Consider the following 12167-nt stretch of genomic DNA (forward strand, 5'->3'; position numbering starts at 1 on the left):
CCAGTAAAGAAACCTAATGGGGAATACAGGCTAGTGCAGGACCTTAGGGCAATAAACGAAATAACAAAAGATATTCACCCAGTGGTGGCTAATCCTTATACATTGTTAACATCTGTAAAAGAGAAATATAAGTGGTTTACGGTAATTGATTTAAAAGACGCCTTCTTCTGCATACCCATTGACAAGGAAAGTAGAAAGCTTTTTGCTTTTGAATGGGAAAATCCACGGAACGGACGAAAGATGCAACTAACCTGGACAAGGTTGCCTCAAGGATTCAAGAATAGCCCGACCCTCTTCGGCAGTCAACTAGCTAAAGAAATAGAAGACTGGATTAACCAAGAACAGATTCAGGTACCAATACTTGCTGCTACAATATGCGGACGATATATTAATAGCTACCGAAGGAGAGTCAGAATGTATTCAGGTAACTATTGATATTTTGAATCAATTGGAACTAAATGGGTACAAGGTTTCTAAACAAAAGGCACAAATCGCGTGCACAACAGTAATTTATTTGGGATGTGAAATTTCTCAAGGACAAAGAAAATTGGGAGTTAACCGAATACAAGCTATTTGTGAAATCCCCGAGCCGCGAAATCTGCACGAACTACGGGCTTTCCTAGGTATGGCCGGGTGGTGTAGACTGTGGGTAATGGACTATGGACTCATAGCAAAGCCCCTCTATGAAACCCAAAAGGCCTGTACATTTACCTGGGGAAGCCACAACAAGAGGCCTTTAAGAAATTAAAAGAAGCCCTGATAAAGGCGCCTGCCTTGGGCTTGCCGGACTTATTAAAGGACTTTCAGCTGTTTGTGCATGAGAGACAACGATTGGCATTAGGAGTACTGACCCAGCGACTTGGGAGCTGGAAAAGACCTGTGGGGTATTTTTCTAAACAATTGGATGCGGTAAGCGCCGGATGGCCCTCGTGTTTAAGGGCCATGGCAGCCACAGTCCTTTTAATACAGGCAAAAGGGGGGCCATTGGCTATCGCCCAGCCGAATGAATCTTAAGAACTACTAACCTATTGAACCCAGCAGTGTTTCTAGGAACAACTGCGGAGGAAGGAGACCTCAGTCATGATTGCGTGGAGATCATCGAACATACCTATGCCAGCAGAACAGACTTAAAAGATCAGCCTCTGGAGAGACCGGATTGGGAACTTTTCACGGATGGAAGCAGCTTTGTGGAAAATGGGACTCGTTATGCAGGATACGCGGTAACAACATCAAAGGTAGTGATTGAGGCAAATTCCCTACCTCCGGGGACTTCAGCCCAACGAGCAGAAATAGTTGCCCTGACACGAGCCCTGGAACTAAGCGAGGGTAAGAATGTGAATATTTGGACAGATTCAAAATATGCATTCGGGGTAGTCCACGTACATGGGGCATTATGGAAAGAAAGGGGAATGCTATCCTCACAAGGGACTAATATAAAATATCAGGAAGAAATATTGAAATTAATAACAGCTGTACAGAAACCCCAACAGGTGGCCATAATGCATTGTAAAGCCCATCAAGGAGGGATGTCAGAGATTGCAGAAGGTAACAGATTGGCAGATTTGACGGCCCGGAAGGTTGCGCGTGAAGTATGGAAAGCAATGGCTCTAATTCCATCGAAGGTAGGCCTCTCTTGTTTTAAATTACCTAAAGACCCAAAGTATTCAGCAGAAGACGAGAGACTTGCAAATTTGATGAAGGCCCAGAAGAATCCTGACGGATGGTATGTGACTGCGACAGGACAACTTATAGTGCCTCCTATAGTAATGCGAGAAATCTTACAAATATAACATAATGAATGTCACTGGGGTGCAGAAGCAATGGTGACCTATTTGAAACGAGGTGTCATCTCGGTACACATGTTAACAATGGCAAAGTTAGTAATGTCAAAATGTGAGCTTTGCTTAAAGAATAACCCGGTAGCAAGGAAACATGCTGAGATGGGGAGAACTAGAGCTGGAATAGAGCCTGGAGATTACTGGCAAATAGATTTCGTGGAACTGCCTAAAGCAAGAGGTTATAAATACCTATTGGTAGGGGTTGATACTTTTTCAGGATGGCCAGAGGCCCTTCCCTGTCGAACCAACCAAGCTAAAGAAACAGTAAAATGGTTACTACGGGAAATAGTCCCTAGATTTGGTGTACCATTGGGTATTTCTTCAGACAGGGGACCACATTTCATTGCCAATGTGGTTAAGGAGGTTAGTAGGTTACTAGGAATTACCTGGAACTTACATACCCCATGGAGGCCTCAATCTAGTGGTCAAGTAGAGAGGATGAACCAAACTTTAAAAGGACAATTAAGCAAAATCTGTCAGGAGGCTAAGATACAGTGGCCACAGGCCTTACCGATAGCTTTGCTAAGAATTAGAATAAAGCCAAGAAGTGGGATGTCAGTAAGTCCCTATGAAATCATGTATGGAAAACCTTATGAGTCTCCTGAACCGAACCCGAATATGCATGTTACCGGTAAACAGGATGTATATAATTATGTTTTAATAGTAATGAAAATACTTGCTCTTGGTATGAGTGAAGTATTTTCAAAGGGGGGAAATGTTAGTGTTGGGGAGAATCGAATGGATGTTCTATTAATGTTTCTCAGGTGATGGATCATACGGTATAATTAAATATTATTAAATGTACTTACATTATCAAGTAATCTATGTATACTGGAAACCTAGGGAGTACATTGAACATTTAAAGGAATCGTTGAAGGGGAACCCTGGGAGGGAATAGGTACAACCTGACCTTGGATAAGGGCCTGGAGATGATGAAATGAGTTGAAGCAGAACCAAGGAGCGGAGGGAGCATGCGTCGAGTGAGAAAGGTGAAAGAGTTTAGCGGAGAGGAAGACTCCTTACTTCATCTGGACGACCACCTGGACGACCACCAGAGTGCGCCACGCATGTGCAAAGGGGAGGGGAGCTAATTAGAATGAAAAGCGAGGCTGATGTTGCAACCTGTAATGAATATGTATACCTGACGCAATATTGTATGTATAAGTAACGGCTGGGAAGTAACGGGACTTGAAGCCAGATTTGGGCACCTGCCCCGGCTTCCAGCGCTGAATAAAGCACCTTCATATAATCACTTGGTGGTTATGTGGTTGCTACGCTAACATTTTGGCGACCCAGATGGGACAGCGTGGGCACTGCTGAGGCGGATCGTGTCTCGGTTTCGCTCCAGCCGGCACCGAGGGATTCTCGGGGAGCAGTCGACCACGACCGACCTCCGCTGCTCACGATGTACCACTGGAGTGGTAAGCAAAGGTGCTTTCAACTTTGGGTATTCGGTACCGATTTGGTTGGGAAAGCCTGCCGGTCAGACGCGGTGAAAGCCACGCTCGGTTGGGCAGGGAGCTCCCGGGGTAAGCCTAGGCGCCGTCCGTTAGACAGAGCGAAAGCTCTGCAGGTTCGGCATTGGTAATTGTATTGGTTTGTGCTGAAGGGTCAGCACCTGGTATTATTGGTATGTAAAAAGCGTGCTGCTGCTGCTCCGGCAGCTTTTGGGAAAGCACGCTGCTGCTCCGGCAGCTTTTGGGAAAGCACGCTGCTGCTCCGGCAGCTTCCGGAAAGTGTGCTGTTGCTGCTCCGGCAGCTTTCGAGAGAGTGTGTTGCTGCTCCGGCAGCTTTTGGGAAAGCACGCTGCTGCTCCGGCAGCTTCCGGAAAGTGTGCTGTTGCTGCTCCGGCAGCTTTCGAGAGAGTGTGTTGCTGCTCCGGCAGCTTTCGAGAGAGTGTGTTGCTGCTCCGGCAGCTTTCGGGAGAGTGTGTTGCTGCTCCGGCAGCTTTCGGGAGAGTGTGTTGCTGCTCCGGCAGCTTTCGGGAGAGTGTGTTGCTGCTCCGGCAGCTTTCGGGAGAGTGTGTTGCTGCTCCGGCAGCTTTCGAGAGAGTGTGTTGCTGCTCCGGCAGCTTTCGGGAGAGTGTGTTGCTGCTCCGGCAGCTTTCGAGAGAGTGTGTTGCTGCTCCGGCAGCTTTCGGGAGAGTGTGTTGCTGCTCCGGCAGCTTTCGGGAGAGTGTGTTGCTGCTCCGGCAGCTTTCGAGAGAGTGTGTTGCTGCTCCGGCAGCTTTCGGGAGAGTGTGTTGCTGCTCCGGCAGCTTTCGAGAGAGTGTGTTGCTGCTCCGGCAGCTTTCGGGAGAGTGTGTTGCTGCTCCGGCAGCTTTCGGGAGAGTGTGTTGCTGCTCCGGCAGCTTTCGGGAGAGTGTATTGCTGCTCCGGCAGCTTTCGGGAGAGTGTGTTGCTGCTCCGGCAGCTTTCGGGAGAGTGTGTTGCTGCTCCGGCAGCTTTCGGGAGAGTGTGTTGCTGCTCCGGCAGCTTTTGGGTCCGTATCATAAGCTCAAAATGAAAAAGATTAAAGAAATTCTGGGAAAAGATGTACCTATCCCGCGGACATCCCCGCTGGGGTGTTTGCTAGCACACTGGAAAGAGGGAGGTTTTGGTCAAGAAATGCGGAAAGGAAAGCTGATTGATTATTGTAATATTTGGTGGCCACAGTATAAACTAGAGGACCAAGAAACTTGGCCTGAGAATGGAACATTGCAATATAATACAATTTTACAATAATGCTATTTTGTAAGTGGGAAGGAAAATATGATGAACTGCCGTATGTGGAATTATTCTTTTATTTGCGTCGAAAGCCTGAATGGCAGCATGCTTGTGGAATAATGGTGCTTGAAGTTTAAACTGAGGAACGTTGTTGTGCATGTACTAAGGAGGGACGCTGTATACAGCATCAGGCAATAGAGAATAATAAGTATTATGGGAAATAATATAATATAATAATATAATAATGTATATAATAATATAATAATGTATATAATAATATAATAATATAATATAATAATATAATAATGGAAATATTGATCTGGAAGTTGCGCCGTCGGCTCCGCCGGAAGAGCCAGGACAGGGAGGGAAAAGAGAAAAGGAAGATAGCAGTAGTGATGGAGAATCCCCGATTTTAGTCTCCCCGTGTCACATAGGACCCGGCAACAGCGAAGGGCAGGAGAAACTATAAACGAACAGGGAGGGAAAATAATCGCTCTCCTCAGGCGAGGAGTGGGGACAGAAGGACCGGTATATGTCAAGGTGCCTTTTTCAGCTGGGGACTTAATGATATGGAAACAAGCAGCCGGCACCTACAGGGAAAACCCAGAGCCAGGGTAATGAAAATGATAATTAAAACCCAAAATCCCGATTGGGATGATCTCCAGGTGATCCTGGATACTTTGATGGACTCGACAGAAAAAGACATGGTATTGCGGGCAGCCAGAGAGAGAGCCCGAGAAGATATATGAAATGGATTAGTGCTTGGAAATCTAGATCAAAACTTCCCCACTGAGGATCCCCAATGGGATTATAACACAGGGGATGGAATAAGGAGGCTGAAGAGATATCAAGATTGGGTACAAATCGGGGTATAGAATGCCATGCCCCGGACCATAAATTGGTCAAAATTGTATAATGTCAGGCAAGAAAAAGCGGAATCACCTTCCGCCTTTTTAGAGAGATTGAAAGAAACTGCTAAGAAATATACAGATTTAGACGTAGAGACTGAGCAAGCTAAAGCTCAATTAGCACTCATTTTCTTGGGACAAGCCCAAGAGGATATTAGGATGAAATTGCAAAAGTTAGAAGGTGCAGATTTGAGAAATTTGGATAGGCTGTTGGAAATAGCCTGGAAAATCAAAACTAGCCCAGCCAGTAAAAATTGAACTTAAGGAAGGGGCCCGACCGGTACGGATTAAACAGTACCTGTTGAAGCTAGAAGCTAGGCTAGGGATAGTAAAGATTATAGATAAATTTCTTAGCTACCACATTCTGGAGGAATGCAAATCTGAATATAATACCCCAATTTTCCCAGTAAAGAAACCTAATGGGGAATACAGGCTAGTGCAGGACCTTAGGGCAATAAACGAAATAACAAAAGATATTCACCCAGTGGTGGCTAATCCTTATACATTGTTAACATCTGTAAAAGAGAAATATAAGTGGTTTACGGTAATTGATTTAAAAGACGCCTTCTTCTGCATACCCATTGACAAGGAAAGTAGAAAGCTTTTTGCTTTTGAATGGGAAAATCCACGGAACGGACGAAAGATGCAACTAACCTGGACAAGGTTGCCTCAAGGATTCAAGAATAGCCCGACCCTCTTCGGCAGTCAACTAGCTAAAGAAATAGAAGACTGGATTAACCAAGAACAGATTCAGGTACCAATACTTGCTGCTACAATATGCGGACGATATATTAATAGCTACCGAAGGAGAGTCAGAATGTATTCAGGTAACTATTGATATTTTGAATCAATTGGAACTAAATGGGTACAAGGTTTCTAAACAAAAGGCACAAATCGCGTGCACAACAGTAATTTATTTGGGATGTGAAATTTCTCAAGGACAAAGAAAATTGGGAGTTAACCGAATACAAGCTATTTGTGAAATCCCCGAGCCGCGAAATCTGCACGAACTACGGGCTTTCCTAGGTATGGCCGGGTGGTGTAGACTGTGGGTAATGGACTATGGACTCATAGCAAAGCCCCTCTATGAAACCCAAAAGGCCTGTACATTTACCTGGGGAAGCCACAACAAGAGGCCTTTAAGAAATTAAAAGAAGCCCTGATAAAGGCGCCTGCCTTGGGCTTGCCGGACTTATTAAAGGACTTTCAGCTGTTTGTGCATGAGAGACAACGATTGGCATTAGGAGTACTGACCCAGCGACTTGGGAGCTGGAAAAGACCTGTGGGGTATTTTTCTAAACAATTGGATGCGGTAAGCGCCGGATGGCCCTCGTGTTTAAGGGCCATGGCAGCCACAGTCCTTTTAATACAGGCAAAAGGGGGGCCATTGGCTATCGCCCAGCCGAATGAATCTTAAGAACTACTAACCTATTGAACCCAGCAGTGTTTCTAGGAACAACTGCGGAGGAAGGAGACCTCAGTCATGATTGCGTGGAGATCATCGAACATACCTATGCCAGCAGAACAGACTTAAAAGATCAGCCTCTGGAGAGACCGGATTGGGAACTTTTCACGGATGGAAGCAGCTTTGTGGAAAATGGGACTCGTTATGCAGGATACGCGGTAACAACATCAAAGGTAGTGATTGAGGCAAATTCCCTACCTCCGGGGACTTCAGCCCAACGAGCAGAAATAGTTGCCCTGACACGAGCCCTGGAACTAAGCGAGGGTAAGAATGTGAATATTTGGACAGATTCAAAATATGCATTCGGGGTAGTCCACGTACATGGGGCATTATGGAAAGAAAGGGGAATGCTATCCTCACAAGGGACTAATATAAAATATCAGGAAGAAATATTGAAATTAATAACAGCTGTACAGAAACCCCAACAGGTGGCCATAATGCATTGTAAAGCCCATCAAGGAGGGATGTCAGAGATTGCAGAAGGTAACAGATTGGCAGATTTGACGGCCCGGAAGGTTGCGCGTGAAGTATGGAAAGCAATGGCTCTAATTCCATCGAAGGTAGGCCTCTCTTGTTTTAAATTACCTAAAGACCCAAAGTATTCAGCAGAAGACGAGAGACTTGCAAATTTGATGAAGGCCCAGAAGAATCCTGACGGATGGTATGTGACTGCGACAGGACAACTTATAGTGCCTCCTATAGTAATGCGAGAAATCTTACAAATATAACATAATGAATGTCACTGGGGTGCAGAAGCAATGGTGACCTATTTGAAACGAGGTGTCATCTCGGTACACATGTTAACAATGGCAAAGTTAGTAATGTCAAAATGTGAGCTTTGCTTAAAGAATAACCCGGTAGCAAGGAAACATGCTGAGATGGGGAGAACTAGAGCTGGAATAGAGCCTGGAGATTACTGGCAAATAGATTTCGTGGAACTGCCTAAAGCAAGAGGTTATAAATACCTATTGGTAGGGGTTGATACTTTTTCAGGATGGCCAGAGGCCCTTCCCTGTCGAACCAACCAAGCTAAAGAAACAGTAAAATGGTTACTACGGGAAATAGTCCCTAGATTTGGTGTACCATTGGGTATTTCTTCAGACAGGGGACCACATTTCATTGCCAATGTGGTTAAGGAGGTTAGTAGGTTACTAGGAATTACCTGGAACTTACATACCCCATGGAGGCCTCAATCTAGTGGTCAAGTAGAGAGGATGAACCAAACTTTAAAAGGACAATTAAGCAAAATCTGTCAGGAGGCTAAGATACAGTGGCCACAGGCCTTACCGATAGCTTTGCTAAGAATTAGAATAAAGCCAAGAAGTGGGATGTCAGTAAGTCCCTATGAAATCATGTATGGAAAACCTTATGAGTCTCCTGAACCGAACCCGAATATGCATGTTACCGGTAAACAGGATGTATATAATTATGTTTTAATAGTAATGAAAATACTTGCTCTTGGTATGAGTGAAGTATTTTCAAAGGGGGGAAATGTTAGTGTTGGGGAGAATCGAATGGATGTTCTATTAATGTTTCTCAGGTGATGGATCATACGGTATAATTAAATATTATTAAATGTACTTACATTATCAAGTAATCTATGTATACTGGAAACCTAGGGAGTACATTGAACATTTAAAGGAATCGTTGAAGGGGAACCCTGGGAGGGAATAGGTACAACCTGACCTTGGATAAGGGCCTGGAGATGATGAAATGAGTTGAAGCAGAACCAAGGAGCGGAGGGAGCATGCGTCGAGTGAGAAAGGTGAAAGAGTTTAGCGGAGAGGAAGACTCCTTACTTCATCTGGACGACCACCTGGACGACCACCAGAGTGCGCCACGCATGTGCAAAGGGGAGGGGAGCTAATTAGAATGAAAAGCGAGGCTGATGTTGCAACCTGTAATGAATATGTATACCTGACGCAATATTGTATGTATAAGTAACGGCTGGGAAGTAACGGGACTTGAAGCCAGATTTGGGCACCTGCCCCGGCTTCCAGCGCTGAATAAAGCACCTTCATATAATCACTTGGTGGTTATGTGGTTGCTACGCTAACACCAGCAGATGTGAGCCTAAAGGCACTGATCCCAGCCAGAAGTCAAGGGAAGACCTGTTGGCTACTTCAGAAAGAAGTCAACTCACAGGCCATTTAACAGCCGTTCGTGTCCTACTGGACTTAGAGCTTCTGAGGCACCACTGCCCTCGTAATACCATACCTACAAAACATCCCTTTCTTGGGCAAGGCTCTGCCCACGTAGAAGTGAGCTGGCTGTGATCCTTCAAGCCCATGGCACTGCTGCTGGACTCCCAGCCTCTCTGATGCATGGGAGCCAGTTCTGTGCCAGTCCTGGGAGGTGCTAGGGCAGGAGGGACCTTGCAGGCAGTGTTCAAGCCCCGTGCCTGTTGGCAGTCTCTCAGCTCCTTCCACACAGTGAAGATCACGCTGACGTCCAGAAGCCATGTGCCTGCAGCTGGCCTAGAAGACACTCAGGGGAGGCACCCTCCCAGCCCCAGCCCCTGCCCCAGCCGCAGCTGGCGGTGCTGCTCTGCAGAGCGAGGGGGCTGTGGTACCCGGGGCACAGGGGCACTCTGCAGGGCTGTGTTGGGCAGGCTGGGAGGCAGACCCAGCTCATGGGGTCACTGCCATTGCCCCAGGGCTGCAACAAATCACTCGCTTGACTCCTTTGCCAGGCCTGATGCATGCCCTGGGGCTACAGAGCTCTCCTCTGCCTGTTCACACCAGATTGAGCACTTGAGCTCTGCTCAGGCCACCTGGGATAGGCTCATGCTCTGCAGGCTCCATTCACTGCTGTTTCCTGGACTCAAACTTCCCCTGCAGATCCAAGCACTGGTGCTCCCTGGCTGTGCTGCTGGGATGGGACTCTTTTCCTCTGCACCCCTGCACACGGGCACTGTTCCTGCAGAGCCAGGACAGGTCTCAGAGGAAGGACGTCAGACAAAGAAGGCAGTGCAGGCTCCTTTATTTTGTTTAAATTCATAGAGAGCATGGCTCCTCAGGTACAGAATCTCAGTACATACACTCAACATGTACATACTGAACTGGAAATGGGACAAATAATGAAATTTTATTGGGCAACAGCTGTATTAAAGCTAAAAAATACTGGTACTAGAAACATACTCAAAGGCACAAACAAACAAACAAACAAACAAACAAAAAGAGAATATTGAAGAGAATATTGGCTCTTCCTGTAATAAGTGACGTTATGAGTCATTTGCAGAAGATGGCTGAAAGATAATTTCTTCTGAAACACCTCAAGATATCAGTTTCCACAGGGCATGTTTCAGTCCCTTATTCCTCATGCTGTAGATGAAGGGGTTCAATGCTGGAGGAACCACTGAGTACAGAACTGCCACCACATGATCCAGGGATGGGGAAGAGATGGAGGGGGGCTTCAGGTAGGCAAAGATGATGGTGCTGACAAACAGGGAGACCACGGCCAGGTGAGGGAGGCACGTGGAAAAGGCTTTGAGCTGGCCCCGCTCAGAGGGCATCCTCGGCACAGCCATGAAGATCTGCACATAGGATAACACAATGAAAACAAAACAACCAAAGCCTAAAGAAAAGCTAAACACAAGCGCCCTGACTTCCCTGAGGTACGAATCTGAGCAGGAGAGCTTGAGGATCTGGGAGATTTCACAGAAGAACTGGTCCACAGCATTGCCTTGGCAGAGGGGCAGGGAAAATGTACTGGCCGTGTGCAGGACAGCATTGAGAAAGCCACTGCCCCAGGCAGCTGCTGCCATCTGGGCACAAGCTCTGCTGCCCAGGAGGCTCCCGTAGTGCAGGGGCTTGCAGATGGCAACGTAGCGGTCATAGGACATAACTGTGAGAAGATAAAACTCTGCTGATATCAAGAAAACAAATGCAAACACCTGTGCAGCACATCCTGCATAGGAGATGGCCCTGGTGTCCCAGAGGGAATTGGCCATGGCTTTGGGGAGAGTGGTGGAGATGCAGCCCAGGTCGAGGAGGGCGAGGTTGAGGAGGAAGAAGTACATGGGGGTGTGGAGGCGGTGGTCGCAGGCTACGGCGGTGAGGATGAGGCCGTTGCCCAGGAGGGCAGCCAGGTAGATGGCCAGGAAGAGCGCGAAGTGCAGGAGCTGCAGCTCCCGCGTGTCTGCGAATGCCAGCAGGAGGAACTCGCTCACTGAGCTGCTGTTGGCCATTTGCTGTTTTTGGTCTTTTGGTCCTGCCCAAGGAAGAAAAAGCACTGCCAAGTTACTGCAGACTTATCGGAGAAGTTATGGCAGACTTAGTGAGAAAAACTCATTCTATTTCTCAGCTTAAACCCCCCAAAATTCTTGTTCCCTTCCAGGCAGACAATTGGCAGGTCCCTTTCAGGAGTTCTGATTCATGCTGCCTGAGGGTATCCCTGGGAGAAGGGGACTCTGCTGTAGGCAACAGAGGAGTAAGTCCTGCTCTATAGCAAGAGGCAAAGAGGAACATGGGGTAATCTCAGATAAAATTTAGTGATGATATCAAAGAGTCTTACCCCTTTGTTGCTCACAGTTCAACCAATTGCCGAGCAGGACTTTGGGGATTTATTTTTTTGTATTTTTTGTTATTGATACCTCCCCAGCGTTTAAGTTCTTTTTCTGAGGCAGAAATCCTGGGCATTTCTACTGCACTCCAAGTGAAATCCAGTGGATCCTCAGAGGCAAAGGGACTGTCCCTTTAGTGCAGAGTGTCCTTCAGGGAGGACAGCCAGTCTGTCCATCAGTGCTGGTCTGAGCTGCCCTGTGCTGGTATCTCTTTGAGCTGCAGGACAACTGCAATCAGAGTTTCACCTGAGCAGGACCTGAACACTGCTGAGAGCAGAGCAATCCAGGCTCAAATTGCACATCTCCAGACCCCCCACCCTGTCCCCGTACTCCCCTTCCCCCAAGTACACCGAGGGCTCACTCCATGGGCATGTGAAATCCCCATCCCCAGCCAGCCTGGGAACAAGACCAGCAGCAGCACGGCCAGGTGGAGAAGCCAGAAGGAATGGCAGCGTGCTGCTGCCAGGGGAGGCAAGGCCAGGGAGGGACAGACAGACACTCAGCAGACCCTCCTCTGCTGCAGCTCTGCCTGCAGAGGAGACTGCTCATGCTCGTTGCAAATACTGTGTGTTCTGTTCTGGCAGGAAGACACAAAGATAGGGCCCTGGGCATCAGAGGGTTTCCAGCTCCTGAAGATCAGCTAGAATAAAACAGGAGAGGACCACAAAGATAGTGTTGGTGCAGCCT

The 12167-nt window shown here is 47.2% G+C and overlaps 1 protein-coding gene across 1 annotated transcript; it reads right to left on the reverse strand.

Annotated features, from left to right (window-relative positions):
- Positions 1-10190: 10190 nt before the first annotated feature.
- Positions 10191-11800, reverse strand: LOC136787318 (olfactory receptor 14C36-like). Its single transcript, XM_066984478.1, has one exon. It carries the CDS (start codon positions 11103-11105, stop codon positions 10191-10193), a length of 915 nt encoding a protein of 304 aa, XP_066840579.1. The 5' UTR covers positions 11106-11800.
- Between the last annotated feature and the right edge of the window lie 367 nt (positions 11801-12167).

Source organism: Anser cygnoides, chromosome 28 (genome assembly GCF_040182565.1).
Source record: "Anser cygnoides isolate HZ-2024a breed goose chromosome 28, Taihu_goose_T2T_genome, whole genome shotgun sequence".
Classification (NCBI taxonomy): Eukaryota; Metazoa; Chordata; class Aves; order Anseriformes; family Anatidae; genus Anser; species Anser cygnoides.

What these genes read in the sequence shown, in the direction of transcription:
- LOC136787318 (XM_066984478.1), bottom strand. Translation starts at nt 11,105, where the DNA reads ATGGCCAACAGCAGCTCAGTGAGCGAGTTCCTCCTGCTGGCATTCGCA.